Source organism: Ictidomys tridecemlineatus, chromosome 6, assembly GCF_052094955.1.
Source record: "Ictidomys tridecemlineatus isolate mIctTri1 chromosome 6, mIctTri1.hap1, whole genome shotgun sequence".
NCBI lineage: Eukaryota > Metazoa > Chordata > Mammalia > Rodentia > Sciuridae > Ictidomys > Ictidomys tridecemlineatus.
In genome coordinates, this window is record NC_135482.1 from 32,505,748 (window position 1) to 32,522,664 (window position 16,917).

Here is a 16,917-nt window from a genome sequence, read left to right on the forward strand (position 1 = left end):
TTACTGTGGTCAGAATACCTGATCAGAACAACTTAGAAAAAGCAAAGTTTATTTCAGTTCACAGTTTGAGAGGATTCAATTCGTATTCACCCTGCTAGCTCCATTCCTTTGGGCCCAAGGTAACACGGAACATCATGGCAGGAGAGCAACAAAGAGAGAAAGAGAATGTGTGGAAGGAGGCACCATGGATAAGATATAAACCACAAAAGCATACCTCCAGTGACCAACTTCTTCCAGCCATACTTTACCTGTCTACAATCACTACCTTATAGACCCTTCAAATTATTAATTCAGCAAATGGATTAATCCACAAATGAGGTCCAAGCCCTAAGCACTGCCTAAAAGTCTTACCTCTAAACCCAACTACATGGGGGATCACACTTTCAAATCTTGAGCTTTTATGGGGGCACATTCCAGATCCACATCATAACATGCAGGTTCATGGTTGTACCAGCAGCACTTTGTACATAGTGATTTGACCAAGTCTGTACAAAGGGAAAATGAGAAGGATGGGCTTCAACTTTTTTCTCAGTTGCTTTTCTCAATGCTTCCTTAATTTATGCACACTATTTTTCTTTCTGCTGATATAAAAGATGATACCCTAAAGCAAATTGGGGAACCACATCAATATGTTGGTTCACGTACACAAAAATTTCTAAGACAAAGAAGAAAATTATTCATCCACCTTGGACTGAGAATAAACTTCAGTGTATTTCTATATTAGAGTGTTTTGGTCATGTATTTCTGCTTGACCCTACATAACAGGTTGATTATTACCACATCAAAACTCAAGTCCATCCCTTTGACATTTCACAGCAGGGTTACTGCAAGGTTTTCTGGTTTACTAGTTGTCTTTTTCTTTCTCATTTGCAGATGGGCGAAGGCCAGGCAAGTTCTTGTTCATACTGGGGGAGAGGATCACAATTCTCCCACATACAGCAGTGAATAGAATTGAAGCCAGAAATAAAGATCTGCAGCATCCTGGGAGACAGCAAAATAAAAATCAGGCAGTCTTTCCAAGTGTGTGCCCTGTCAAAATATGCCAGGCATTGAAGAAATCCAAGAATAAGACTTTAGGACAGAAATTGAAGAAACCAAATGACAGCGGCCAAGTTCAAAGCAGAGGTTGAAGACAAAGTCTGGTGGTACTTTGCGAGTTTTTAGGATGCATTTGGCTTCAGGGCAAAGTAGGGAGGAAAGTAGGTAGAATCTAACATGGGCATTATTATTTTTCCACATTCCAGTACATCCTGCCACTTGCCAGAGAGATTGGTTCCTTCCTAATCAGGAACAAATAGTTTAAAATTAGAGTATTAAATCTTCACCCATCATGTCAGTTTAGCTACTAGATATATTAAAACATTGTCAACTATAATATTTTTTAAAATATGGTGCTAGTGAGCATGGAAACAATGAAGGAAAAGAGAAAAGCCAGAAACATATCTAGATTTTAAAACCTCCATGTCTAATAAACAAATCATCAAAATTCAGTGGGGTGAGTGTTGATTTTCCACAAAGAATTTAGGAAAATTGACTATCTGAAAACTAATTATTTAATGTAAACAACCGTAAGTAATTCTTTAAAACAAACTCACTGCTGTTTTGATTTAACAAAAATGTTGAGTACTACTATACTTTAGACTTGGGCATTATAACTGCATCACGACCTGTTTTTCAACTTAAATATCTCTAATTCTATATGGAAAAAGAGGTGAATGATAAAACAGAGAGAGACAAACTGGAGTTAAAGAAAGACCTCTAAGCTGAGATTTCCATGAAGAGTTTACATTATTCTGGAAAAAGGAGGGCCAAGTAAATGTGAGGGAAATCTTAGACTAAGGATAAGAAAAGCTTCTAGCAAGGGGAGCAAGGTGTATGAAGATTAAAAACAAAATAAAATATCTGAAAGTTGCAAGGTCAGTAAAGCACTGTTGACATTCTTCACAGTCTCTGCTCCAAAGCAATGCAGATACAGAAAGATGGGTACAGTCTCAAGGGACCTTCAGTACATGCTTATATTGGAACACAGGAATGTTATACTGAAAACTGGTTTAAGAAGAAAAATATGCAAATGTCATCAGTAGGCAGAATTATAAAGTTTTATTGTGGTTGAATGTTTATAGTAAATTTGTGATTATCTTTTCAGATTCACCAATTTCCAGAGAAAAGCAGAATGTTAAAGAAACACAAAATATTAATTTTTAAGTACTTTCTTAATCTCATTAATTCAGCTTTTTTGGTAAGAATTTTCATATTTTTAATGAAGAAAATATAATGCATTCATCTAGACAATTACTGAAAATATTGACTTCTTACAGATTCTTGGACTTTTATTCGTGGGATTTGGTGCATGCCTTTTATTAGATAGAAATACTTTTTTAACAGCTTTGGGTATGTATATTTTTATTTTTCTCTTAATGAAATAAACAAGGCATTTCACTTAAAACAATTATGATGATCTATTCAGCAGGTGGCAGTATTTCTCTAACATCCATTAAGTATGGCCCACCATTCCTTCTAAAGGTCTTGCCGGATGACTTCATAAGTGCCTTATTAAAAAAAAGGTTTTAAATCCAGTAAAAAGGAAGGGCAATTTGAGGAGGTGGGGGAACCAGGAGCTGTTACTAGACAAGGGAGAGGAGGGAAAGGAAAACTGAGTTTTCTGTCAACTCTAGAATTTACAGATCTGTAGACTTGAAAAATCAACATAGTCAAATAATTTCTTTTAAAATTTAATTATGAACGATTTTTACCATCACACAAATAAAATAAAATATTCTCCAAATTTGAAATCATGGATGAAATAGATGAGCCCCTTTCTTTATGAAAAAAAAGTGAGATCTTTTCATTGCCTTTATTTTGCCATTTTGTGATTTGTAGTGGTCACTGTAGACTGGAGTATAGGAATAAATAGGCTGTGGGTTATTTTAATATAAACATCTTCTGTTCAATGGAAGAAATACACATTTCAAGTATTCAGTAGGCATTTATGGCTATTGGCCATCTTGTTGGACTGCACAGATAAAGAATATATCCACTCTCACAGTACCCTCTGTTGAGCAGCACTATTCATCATTAAATGAAAGGCCAAACATTCAGTATAGAGTTGACTTATTTCTTAGTGGATATCAAATAAGAAAAAAATGTAGGGAAGGAAATGCTAAATAGAAAACTTTAATATGTTATAAAGTCCTACAAAATTGAATAATCTAGCTAGCCTTAAACTATATTAAATGTCTGATATCTTTATTCTCTTATTTTTATATACTTTGCTTCTGGACAAGGCTAGTGATGTCTGAATATATTAGCGCCTTTCCCAGAGTCATGGGGCTGTGAAGATCTTAACAACAAACTTCCATCCTTTCCATCCACACAATAATTATAATAATAGCTTCTACTTAATTATGGTTCAGTGTGTGCCAAGCAATGGACTAAGGACCCACACAATACCTAATTTAATAATGTAGCAATTAAGGTGGAGCAAAAAGATTTTTTTTCTTTTTCTTTTTTTTTTATTGTGGAGTTGACAGATAATTCTTGTTAATCTTGGTGTATTGGGTTGTAAAAAGCTCCTGAAATAGGTTAAAAAAAAGTAAGGAACTTGTTCTTTTAAGTTGTATTTTTAAAATTGTGTACTCAGATCAGTTAGTGAAATGTTGATTAAGGTTTTAGGATCTGAAATTAAATACATCCAAATTAAGATCCCAAATATTGAGTCTTCCTTTATTACATATCTGCCATTTTCACTTGATTTTCCTCTTTTTAAAACATCTTTGTGCTTACCTTCCCTTCATGGTAAGCCCATTCAAAGTAAGTTCCCATTTATCTCCTGACACTGTAATAACTTCCAAGAGTCTTTTGCTCTTATCATTTCTCTCAGCTATCTTCCAAATATCACTAACATAATTCACTCAAATGCAAATTTGACCATGTAGCTTCCCTATTGAAAGCTGTTCTCTGGATCCTCATTGCCATTATTTATTCATGTGCCAAAATTTAAGCATCTTCTACATGTCAGACACTGCCCCATATGTGGAAGATACAATCATGAACAAAAAAGATCCAGTTCCTGTCCCTGTTGAACTTCATTCAAGTGAGAAAAATTGGAAAATAGTACACAAAGTGCCCACAATTTCAGCAATGCTTCTACCACTCCAGCCTGGGTGTTTTCAATTATTATTTAAAGACTATGTATGCTCAGGTATTACTTTTCCCAGTAATCTTAAACCAAACCCTTTAACCTCCTTTGCTCACTGGATGATGTGTCCCTGGTATCCAGTACAATGCTGGTGAATGTTTAGCAACTAGCTCTTGAGTAGAGAATCTTGATTCATGGCATCTGTTCATTCCCATAGTTTAAATACTCCCCCACCCCAATGTGAATTCAGTTGGCTTGTACATTTCCTGAAAACTTAACAATTGACTTTTATGAGCCAACACAAACTGTTCCAGGATACCCCTGCCTCCATTGTTCTTCCAGAAAAATGTAAAACATATGTAACTCATGTATTTGTCTTCTAAGAAAAACAAATATTTGTTGTGCATTTACTGTTCTACAATCTGTGATGTACCACCACAATTCAACAGTTAGTCTGTTAGCCAGATAAATATACAGTCACTGACACTGAATATTCACAGTTTAGTTAAGGAAAGAACATATTATAAATGAATTCAGGGTATATACAAGAATAAGGAACAATCAACCTACGAATATGAGTACCAAAAATTATTTTAATGAATGTATGCATGAATGAGTAAACACATGAATGTTTGAATATGCATTAGAAATGGAAGAGGTCAACCTAGAAACAATTGTCTTCTATCATAGAGTAAAATGAAGATAAAGGTAAAAAAGATTTTCTGTGATTGAAGGAATTCTCTATTATGTCAGGAAAAGAAAAGAAGTTGTTGCTAAGAGTAAATAAGAGATGCTGGAATGAGATCAAATGAGAAAAAAATCCTAGTGATTTAGTAATAGGAAAACATTGAACTTCCTTTATTATTAAATAGAAAGTAAATAAAATATCACTTCATAATAAGTCATTTTGTGCTTTCCACAGATGAAAACAAACAATTCATTATATATATTTCTCAAATCTTGATTGGAATGGGATCTGCTGTTGTTCTTCTTTGTCTGTTGGGTTATTTGTCAATTCACATCAAAATTGTATGGCTCCTAATTCTGGTATGTATTTTACTTCAATAGCCCAATTTCATATTGCATATATTGAGTATCCAAGTTACTCATATGAGCAATTGTGATTTATGTTGCTATAGTATTTCAGTAGAGCATGACCTTGGGGGTAATCTGAATGACATTCCATGCCCAAGAAACTTCCAGGTAGGTTGTTTTTTCCCCCATGGATCAGGTACCTCCATAGTTGCACTCTTAAATGTTTAATTTTCAATATACAGTCAACACTAACCCATTTCCTGGATGAAGTACAATTAACGAAACTTAGGAATCTGAAGACTAAAATCATAATAAAGTATATAAGAGTCAATATAAGAGTCAATGAGCAAAGTAAAGAAGGAGTAGGAGGGGGAAGAGTAGTACCAATAAAAAGGAAAGGAGGTGCGGATGGAGGAGGGAGAGGAAGAGGAGGAGGGGAAACATGTCCTCTAGTCATTATATTTTTGCCTGTCAATGTGCCATATGGAAAACTACCTTATAATTTAAATCCTACTCTATTATTTAACGAAGAGAAATTAATCTAATCTCTCTTTCTCTTAGCACCTAACATGGAAAGATGAAGGATCATCAGTAGTGTACACCTGAACATGAGCCATTCACCACACATGTGGCAGGTGGCAGGTGGCAATTCACTTAGATGAAATACAGCTTTTAAACTTTCCTTTGAATCAAATTTGAATTTATAACCACTCTCCTATCAAGCAGATAAAGGATTCTGTTGCAGCCCTTCTTTCCCATTTCCAGGAAGAATGTAGAGGTACCTTGCTTTTATGTACCACTGAGGTCTGGTTGGTTACTCTGGACACTAGTTACCAGTCTGCACTGGTTACCACAAAAGCAAGTCTCGTGGTGCCTTCAGATGTACTCCTTCTGCTGTTGGAATGGCCTGGAATGATAGCAACAGGGGGCTACTCATCTAGCATATTTCAGTGCAGGCATACCAGTGAAACCCTTTTGTGAAGGATTAGCAAATAGCCATTAGGTTCCTTCCCAGCAGGATCCCGCCCCTATGAGAGTCACACCTCCTCAATGACAAGACAATTAATGGAATCACACCTGACATAAGGACTAGTTATTACTTATATTTAGTAATTGCAACTTAGAGTTTTTAGACTTTTACCCTGGTCGTGAATGTTTTAGTCAAGGCTGGAAATTACAGTGTCATTTCCCTGTAGTATCTTGCCAGGAAGATGCCAAGAAGCTGTGTGCCTATTGTTCTGGGAACCACAATTTCCAGGATCTGTTTCAGAATCTTCTTAATCTAAAAAGTGACTCCTTTCTCTTCTTATTCTCCTCCAAAGCCCAGTCTTCTCCTCAAATCTTATCTTTCTTTCCGGGATATTTAGCCTAATTTTCTGATTGGCCTTCAGATTTGGAATAGGGAAACCAGGACAGAAATGACTTGAAAGGAAAATCTTGATTTCTTTTTTCCTTTCCACAAATTACCAGTTAAGCAAGAGAAGCACACAGCCTGCTACTAGTATAATGTTGGGGATTAGGGATGATAACTAAAGGAGGAAAGTAGAATGAGAAAAAACATAACACCCCATGTGATTTATGTATTAAGAGCATCCAAATGATAAAAGTTTTCATAGATTCCCTCATAAAGATGCATGTGTATATAAGATCTGAGAGGTTAAGCCCTGGAGCAAAGATACTACTGTCCCTTCTAGACACTCCATGGAAGGCTACTGCTACTTATTATCATCATGACCCTTGCTAATTCTTCTCTGAATATACCAATATTTTTTCTTATGAACACATTCCTTTGAACCATTTTAATGTATACAGTCAACTGATAAATTGTATAGGCCTAAAGGCTATTCCACAACTTAAAGGGATTTTGTTTATACCTGCTCTAATTCAAGACACTAATATAATATAATCTAGTAATGTGCTCTAATCTAGCCATTTCTTAATTATTATGTACACTTTTTATTGCCTCTACCAATCTCTTTTTATCTTAATGATGAAAGTGAGATAGTATATGTAGAATTGTAAATTTAAACTTCTCAATACATGGCAAGAAATAGTTTTATCTCTGAAATTCTGTCTCAGAAAATAAAAAAATATTTATGCCAAATAGAAAATAAGGACTTGGCTACCATTACCGACTCAATTATAGATTGTATGGGTGGGCTAGAGGAACTGTCTTTAACTTTGCCTAAGAAGTTGTAAATGACAAAAAAAAGTAGGTGCATATGAGGTAGTACTGAGTTTTAAGAATCCAGATCCATATTCCTTCTTCCTATCCTCCTCCAGTCAACCTTTGCTACCGTTACTGACCCAATTATAGTAATGTAGATTATACATACACACACACACACACACACACACACACACACACACAGAGTACATTTAGACTTGTACTTAATTGGCTAGTTTAAAGTATCAAATGTTTAAACTCTGTGAAATTAATAATATGAACAGTAAGTAATTACTACTTATATTCTACCTTTTAAATATTTAGACTGCTGAATTGTAAATTATTATAAACTCTAGATTATATGTACCAATACATTCAACTCTGGTGATAAAGACTGAAGTAGCTATAGGTTTTAAGAAAGAAAACAATCTAATTCATGTGAAAATCGTTTTATTTGAAGCTTTAATTTTTCAAAGAACTAGTTCAAGAACCCATGCAGAATTAAGTTTATTATTGCAGCTACTGTTGGTGTACTTTTTACTTCATACATGGTAGAATAGTTTGCAAATTAGATCACAAGTTTAGCAGAATGATCCAATAAGTGAAGTGCCATATTTTTGAATTCCCCTTTGGAACAACTTTATTTCTGAATTAAGAGGATATCATCAACAACTCCATTAGACCAAGTAGCCTGTTTGGGTTCCCATGGAATATGATCACTTCTTTCTAGAATATTCTTATCCAGACATTAATTGATTTTTTTATTGAGTTCTTATTTCGATAATTATGCCAATATTTATGAAGACAGTAAAATTTAGGGATACCTATGTATATTTTAGGCTGTATATTTCATATGATGTGTATTTTCTCATTATTATAGCATCTAAAATATAAATTAAAAACTAAACATCATCTCTGTTTTTCTTGTGTTTTAGTATGCAGTAGTGTTGTCATTGGCCTTTGGTGTCCAAGTTGTATTTTCAGCACTCATCTTCACAAAGAAAGAGGAGGTATAGAAAATGAACCCTTATCAATATTCTTTTATTTGAAATATAAAGAAAATTGGGTACCTTCTATTAGTGAGATCTTTGAGCCTAAATTAAAAGCCAAGAAAAGAAAACTTCTTTGGGGGCAAAATATTTAGTAGAAGGACTCAAATTCTATATAGGAAGGGGGAGGGGTCAGATTGTATGGGTGGGCTAGAGGAACTTGTCTTTAACTTTGCCTAAGTAGTTGTAAATGACAAAAAAAATGCATATGAGGTAGTACTGAGTTTTAGGAATCCAGATCCATATCCCAACTTCCCATCCTCCTCTAGTCAACCTTGGCTACCATTACTGACCCAATTATAGTAATGTAGATTACACACACACACACACACACACACACACACACACACACACACAGAGTACATTTATACTTATACTTATTTGAAATGCAGTGATTTTTTTAAACAAGATGAACTTAAAATTCATATATCTTGCATAGATAAGATCCTAATGATATAATTGAGTTAATTATAATGAGATTTGTATTTATCAAATTAAGTTTAAAATTCATATAATAAATTATCCATAAAAACTTTATGATAAGAAAATGTATGACTGCCCACAATTACGTTTAATAATGTAAGAAATTTTAGTGTTCCAGTGCAGCTCAGATCTGTTCTTGAAGCTTGCTAGATTATCCTGTAATCTGTATCCTGTAATGAAAAAAAGAGCAGTTTTAAAGATCTGAGTATGATTACAGATCAACAACCTACTCATCTTGTAATTATTAACTAACAAGTTAATAAAGCAGATACTCAAAAGTTCTCTTTCTTTCTCTTCCTTAATCTTGAAGGAGTCCCTAATTAATTTTTGTGGTTTTTAGGATCTCCCCAGGGTAACTGCCACAGTCCAACAAAACTGTTCCTGTTTCTGTATAACACCATTGTCTGTCATCTTGGTGTCTCATTACCCAAAGCCTGTTATTAATGGCCTGGCACTTATAGCTTAAATTTCTTGTTTCTCATCCAAAAAGTAATGTATGTGTAAACAGTGTATGTACATGTGTGCCTGTATGCATGTGTTTATGGGGTGGGGTATGTATCAGCCATATAAGTTTGTGTTTAGAAAGTTGTTTTGGTGGCAAGACACCAGATTCCACCCAGCACAACAGCCTCATATAACCTGATCATATAACCTCAACATAACATATAAGGATTCTGATTACATAAACATAATTTATCAGAATCATACTTACTTCAATATTATTCACATACTCACCTCTACATATAATAAAAAGAATAACTACTAATTACTATTATGCCAAAGACTGTTGTAAGTACTCCATGGACATTATATTAAGCTTCCTCCCAACAACAACTAGATATGCAGTGTTACTCCCACTTTATAGAAGAGGACACTGAGAGGTTGAGATGAAAAATAATCATTAATGAATTTCATGTCCAAATAACAGGACCTGGACTGGAGCACTTATTAACCAACCCCAGAGCTAGCAACATTGTTGATATCAACTTGACTTCTGTATTGAAAAAGTCTTATGAACTTCTAAGTTTTTATGCCATTTATAGTATTAACTCATTTATAGTATTAAAGTAGTAGAACTTTATCAGATGCTTATTAAATTGAGTATGTATAAGGTATTCTATTTACATAATAGTCATATCAATTATATGTGAAATTCTCATGTACTAACTACTCATTCATATACATTATGAATATCCCAAATAATGTTTTAGAGGCTGAATTAAGCAATACGTCCCTTTCCTCTCATCCCCAGCAACATAAAATGGAAATAAAAACTGTTCTAAATAAAAACTTAACATGAAGAATAAAATAGACTTAAACTCCCCACTTTATATTATTATAACTTCTCTGCCTTAAAGCATAGGTATATAAGTAACTGAATAAAGTTTAACTTGTATACATTTTTAAATTATTTTAATATTACCACAAGTTATTTAGTTTTCATTTTTCAAAGACAGTTAATGCAATTAAAAAATCATTAGACTAGTACTGAAATGAACAATATTAAAAGTGTCAATTCCTTTTAAAAGTGTTTCCTGCCTTTTGATATAATTGAAGGCCAAATTAGAAGTTGGCTATGAAAATCATAATTTTTAAAATGCTTATATATGTTACTATTATCTAGATTTTTAAAGAACAATTTTACCCTATTCAGATCTGATCATTTTTGTGTGTGTTAGTATTATAGTGGAGAAAAAGTAAATATCTTTTCCTCACCCATTGCAAATTCATGGCTGAGAATCCTGTAATAAAAGACAGTCTAACAAGAGAAAAGCATAACAAATTTACTGAACCAATGCTTATGGGACATGAGAATCTTCTGAAATAAAGAGCCAAAAACACAGGGAAAACTATTTTTTTAACAGTCATGCAGAAGTGTGATTAGAGGACAAAAGGGTATTATCTAATGGTAATAACTGTGGGAAACTTAATAAGGCCTCTTTGTTCAGAGTCATCTTGGACTCTGGGTATAGACCAAGACCCCCTTGGAATGAGAGTCTTATGACCTTCTCTTAGTCGAACTAGGTCAGAAATTTTTTTTATAACTTGCTTGAGGAGAGGAAGTGGGAGAAGGTCAGAGAGTGACCTTTTTGCTTTTGCAGTTCTCTGGATTTCTTTAACTTAAAATATTCAGTATGCCAGTATGCCATACTTTGGAGTATTATGTTCTGAGCCCTTAAAGTATTATAATGGAACATATTTAAAATAGAAAAATCATAATTCTTATAAACACATTTAGTAGGCTTGTCAATGATTTTATTTAACATTTCCATTAATAAGGAAAGCAATAAATACAAAAATCAAATCAAAGGAGATGTTTTTATTGGTCATCTCTTAAGAGATGCAAAACAGGCTTAGAGAGGAGAAAATTTACTGGTATTTTCTCCCTCTAAAAATCATTTTTGTTTACCTGACCAATAATAATTTGTATAACTATAGTTTTCTACAACTTACAAAGTTGTACAAGTTAAATTATAAGCCATGAATGGACAGACAGCCATCAAATTAATGAATCCTAAAGTTTGCTTGGAGAAGCCTAGTTTCCATTGAAAAGACCTTCAGCAATCATTTTTAGGTCTTTTCTAAGTCTTCCACAAATATTCCTAAAAAGAAATGTATAAGAAGAAATGTGGAACCCCTTGACATTCTGGAGATTAGCACATTCATTTCTCCTAATAATGAAGTAAGTTTAATATATTCTTCCTATAGATCATGAAGTGAAAGATCAAATGCTTTGACAATAAAATTTCTAAAAGGAGTTTTATGGAAAAAAATCACTGAAAAAAAGGTCCTCTTATTTCTGACATTGAAGACTGTTTTGAGGGGAACCGTTAGGAAAAGTTTCTGTGAAATTTTTGCTATTTAATGTGATTTTTCAACAGGTTCAACAACTATGGCATGACAAAATGGATTTAGTCATTTCTGAGTATGGATCTAAAGATAAGCCTGAAGACATACCTAAGTGGACTATTCTGAATGCCTTACAGAAAACAGTAAGATGAAATTAGTACAAAACTAATAATTGGGTATCAAAGGTGATCACTGAAGTTGGGAGAAAGAATAGGTGGGAGCAAGGGGTGGGTAGAGGAAGAAGAGCTTGTTGAATTTCATCCAAGCAAGAGAGTGAAGTGGCATTATCCTCATCATCTTGAGTTTATCCCTCTTTTGTAACGTTTTTTTCTTCATTGATATTGAAAGTGCACTCAAACCTGTTTTCACCTGGAAAAGTATATACATAGAAGATATGGAAAGTTTTCACTTGGGGATATAATGAGCAACTATAATGAAAACAGGATAGGGATGTGGCTCAGTGATTAAGCACCTCCTGGATTCAATCATTGGTACCAAAAAGAAAAGAAAAAGAAAATAGCAAACATTTACATAGTGCCAGATCTTTTAATAAAAGCTTTGCATATATTATTGCATTTAATCCTCCCAACCCAATGAAATAGGAAATATTATCCTGATTTTATACACGAAGAATAAAAAAAATTGGGAACTACCAGAATTACACAGCTAAGATGTGACAGAGTCAAGATTAAAACCAAAGACTCTAGCACTAGATTTTGTATTCTTTACTGCTACACTCTTTGCCTTACATAAAAACAGTTATTACTTTTAGTACATTTAATATCAAGTGCATTTTAACTCAATTGAAATTAATTATAAATGCTTTTACTCATTTTTCTCTGATGTATAAGATCTGCACCTGTGCTGATTTTTCAGGTTGCAGTAAAACTTATGATAAGTAGGAAAACCATTCTGTGTTAAGACATCACTGTTAATAAGGAGATTTCAGTTTGTAGTTCCTAGTGACAGGTATAATTGAGATATATATGTGTTTATTTTGATTAATATTTAGTAACCTAACTTTGAAGCATTAATTTAAGTCATGAAACTTTCCTAATTGTGCAAAGATTAGGAAACACATTTAGAAAACAATAAAATACTCAGCTTTTTTTGTTATTTCCTGTGTGACAAAAATTTAAATGGATTCTTTCCGATCCATCCAATTCAACCAGGTTTCCAGAATTGACACTGGAAACGAGACATTTCTTAGAAGTTTGAGCATTTCTATGACTATTTTTATTATCCTATTTTTTATTCTTTGTGGAAATTTTTCACACAGTATCAAATTGAAAGTCAATATCTCACATTAATCCTAAAAAAGTAAAAATACCCACTCTTTTTAAATAGTCCAAACAAGTGTGACAGCAGATTTTAAATTAATATAGAGAGAAGTTCTACAGTTATGAGCAAGATATGGCTCAAGTAATTTCCTGCAGTATAGTACATTGTGAAATGTCATTTGTGTATATATTTATCCAGTAAGTCTTCAATCTGGGAGTCCTATAATATAAAATAGACATATAATGTTATCTACCCATGCCTGCTTATATGAATCTTGAGCTCTGGCTGACAAAAACAGTATCAACACCAAACAAATTAATCAACAAAATATACTTATTTAAAAAATAAATAAATAAACTTATTTAATTCATTACATTGCAGTGGGGAGATATATTACCTTCAAAAACACTTTAATATGCATGGAAATCATATAATTAACTGCATTTTGAATAGTTTATGCTAAAATTCATAGAGCCTTTTTTCTAGTTACAGTGTTGTGGTCAACACAATTACACAGATTGGATAAAGAATAAGAATAAAGAAACTTCAGACCAGGTTCCGTGTTCTTGCACAAATTCTACATTAAGAAAATGGTTTTGTGATGAGCCACTGAATGCAACTTATCTGGAGGTAAAAATAAGCCAAAGTTTGTCCAAGGGTGGAAAGTGTGTCTGTTGTTTGTTTTGGAAGTTCATTTAGAATTCTGAGCAAATTTTTTATATAAATACCATGTTATTCATGGTGGCTACATTCTTAAATCACATTATGAAACTGAACTTGTAATTAGGTTAGTTGTAGTATTGTTTCAGGCATATAATAAATAAATAAACTGTAAGTGATTTAAGCACTCCTTTAACTTAAGATACCATTAACCTTTCTCTTAAACAAGGCTGCAAAACCCTGCAGAAAGAGAAGGTACTTTTGTGAGAATCCTGGTGGATAGGATTGGTAAGGAATCAACAATACCAGAATTAAAAACATATGGTTGTTAAAAAGAGAGAACCCTCTCTTCATCACAAAAGTAATATTAAGGACAGTGATGCAGAAAGAAAGTAAAAGCTCATCTAGAACAACTGGTATTAATGACATGGAATATTGATAAATCCAGGGATTCCTTTCCTAAGAACCACTAATATTTTGTATAGTTTATACATTGACTTTATACTTCTAACTTTAGTACTTATCTTTTCAATTACATAATTGATTCATGCATAAATCAAGAATTAAATCTTTTAATAACTTCTATATTTGAGAAATAGTTATTTTCAGTGGTGGTATGTACCCTGATGAATTACAATAGTAGTCTGCAGAAAGCCAAACCCCTTTCCAAAACTTAATAAATTTCTGATTTTGATTTTGTGTCAATATATTAGCAACTTTAAAGTCAGCAAGTGAAGTGTCCTGCTAACAAATAAAGAAGCTCCCTAGACTTTGGTAAATTATTAATATCTATATGTCTTTTCTTCTGCTTAACAGAGTTATTAAAGCCATTTTCATCTCCAAGTTAATCTAAGTAGTTTCTTTTCCTTAGGGTTGTGGAGGAAAAATCAGCACATGGTTTGACGCTAATGCTTTAACCTTCATTGGAATTAATTTTGGACTTTTGACTTCAGAGGTGAGCTTTTGTTTATATGTTTATGGATAAAAATATTAAATATAGACTATGCATAATAGACTGCAAAACAACTTGGTGGAAAAATAGGACAAAAGTTAATAAAATAGGATCCAGGACCTTGTGACTCTTTATACCAAGAAGGATCCAGCTGGAAGCAATACCTTAGTCACTAGGTAGATAGAACCTGTTTAATTAGTGATCATCCTGGATGTAGTTATTTCATTATTTTGAGATACACATCTGTTCATTTATTTTCTCTTTTTCTGTATAAAATGTTTATATGCATTTATATTGATATAAATATATGAATATATAAATATTATAATATAATATAAATATATATAATATAAATATTTTCATATAATATAAAATTTATATATTATAAATATCTATATTTTATTATTGGTAAGCAATATTGATAAAGGATATATAATATCTATATAATTTAAAATAATATATATATATATATATATATATAGTGTACAGGAAGTAAGAGAATAAATGGACAGTGGATATATCAAAATAATGAAATAACTTCATCCAGGATGATCACTTGTTAAACATATAAAATATATATGTAGTAAGAGTACCTTGTAAGGAGTTCTGCAATTTGGCAAACTTCAGAAATCTAAGTAAATAATTACCTTTACTAAGATTTACTGTTAATGTATTCATACATTCATTCATTCAGTTAATTTGTAGGAAAGTGGAGACCTAATATATATTGTTCTATACTAGATGTTGGAAATTCAATAAGAAGAGAAAATAAACACATTCCAAGGCCTGCAGGGTGCCAGTTGCAGAATTGGAATTCGAAAATACCATTCTCCAGCCTCAGTTAGGATTGAAAAGAGGAAGTGCAAGCTATGAATTCAGACAAATTATGAGTGGATAGATTATTATAGTGAGGATTGCTATAGTTTTATTATAGTATTATTATACTTACCATTGGATCAACTTTGTAATACATACTTTGCCATAGTAGAATATTGATTTTGAATCTGGTTTTATGTTTATCCACAAAACTACTGACCTAACATTACATCTCCTCAACTGGTAGCAGTTTTAATCACAGAATGATAGTAAACCAAGAGTACCATTTAAAGAATCAGGGTTAATTTCATTCTTTTAAAATGTTTTTCTCTATTGTGTTCAGACTGGTGTGTTTAAGACAAGATTGAAGACGGAGATGGTATCTGTGCTTTATTTTATCTTGTATTCTTTTTACACCATTTTCATGATGCCATACTAAAATGAAGGAGTTTTGTCAGATAAACGACATAGAAAGATGATGAACAAAAACTAGATCAGCAGTTCATCAAGGCATCTATTCCAATGACAGTGTATATGATTAACTCTAATAGGTTTTCTATTAGTCCCCTATAGGTGAATTTGGTGAGAACTAGGCTACTCCAGAAGACTCACTCTGCAGAGTTTTTATTCACTGCTATGTGTAGCTTACTCTAAAACTTGATCACCAGATTGAAGCGCTTTTTTCTTTAAAAGAGGCATTTTGGTAATTATGTAGTATCAGCTTTATAAATTTACTATTCTTATAGATTAAATTCTGATTTCATTGTTTCATTTTCTCTCAGGTTTTGCAAGTCTCATTCATTGTTGCTTTCCTCAGACACAAGAATAGAATTTATGCAGAAACGTGACCTCTGCATTTCAATTTGACTAGAAGAAACCAGTTAATTTTGAATATAATCATGTCATATTATTTTACTCTATTATTGTTTGGATATGTATCCCTCAAAGGATTATAGACTATGTTAAAGACTTTGTTCACAATTGCTAGCTCTCTTGGGAGGAGATAGAACCTTTAAGAGGTGAAGCTGCTAAGAGGTTTTCTGGTCACTGAAGGCATGTCCTTGAAGTAGATATTGGAATCTCAGCCTCTTCATATGGCATTCTTTCATGTCTCAGACACAAAATGAACTTTACTACACCACGTGGTCCCTACCAAAGGCTAAAAAATAATGGGACTAATTGGTTATGGACTAAAATCTTTGAAACCATGAGCTGAAATGGAATTTTTCTTATATTTTCTCAGGTATATGTCATGGTAACAAAAAGCTATATTATATGTAATATGAAATTATTGAAAATGTATAATAAAAATTAATGAAATTTAAAAATTTTCCAAAAAATGATATTTTTGATAATTTTGTCATAAAAAATTGGATAAATTTTTCTATTTAGCACTTTATCTTATGTAGTGAAGTTTCACCATATAATTTATATTTTTTTATGTAGAAAATATACCTGTATGGTGTTTGGAAAATGATAAATAAGT

General features: G+C 32.6%; 1 protein-coding gene across 1 annotated transcript; it reads left to right on the forward strand.

Moving 5' to 3' along the window:
* The first annotated feature begins 879 nt into the window (after window positions 1-879).
* Tspan19 (tetraspanin 19) lies at window positions 880-16,664 on the forward strand. Its single transcript, XM_021725817.3, has 8 exons — window positions 880-2,239; window positions 2,319-2,391; window positions 5,061-5,185; window positions 8,276-8,350; window positions 11,755-11,865; window positions 13,490-13,633; window positions 14,535-14,618; window positions 16,214-16,664. Exons 1-8 carry the CDS (start codon window positions 2,174-2,176, stop codon window positions 16,277-16,279), a joined length of 744 nt encoding a protein of 247 aa, XP_021581492.1. The 5' UTR covers window positions 880-2,173; the 3' UTR covers window positions 16,280-16,664.
* Window positions 16,665-16,917: the final 253 nt, after the last annotated feature.

What these genes read in the sequence shown, in the direction of transcription:
- Tspan19 (XM_021725817.3), top strand. Translation starts at nt 2,174, where the DNA reads ATGTTAAAGAAACACAAAATATTAATTTTTAAGTACTTTCTTAATCTC. An exon ending in TACTTTTTTAACAGCTTTGG is followed by an intron (nt 2,392 to 5,060) that starts GTATGTATATTT and finishes TGCTTTCCACAG; the next exon opens with ATGAAAACAAACAATTCATT. An exon ending in TGAATGCAACTTATCTGGAG is followed by an intron (nt 13,634 to 14,534) that starts GTAAAAATAAGC and finishes TCTTTTCCTTAG; the next exon opens with GGTTGTGGAGGAAAAATCAG.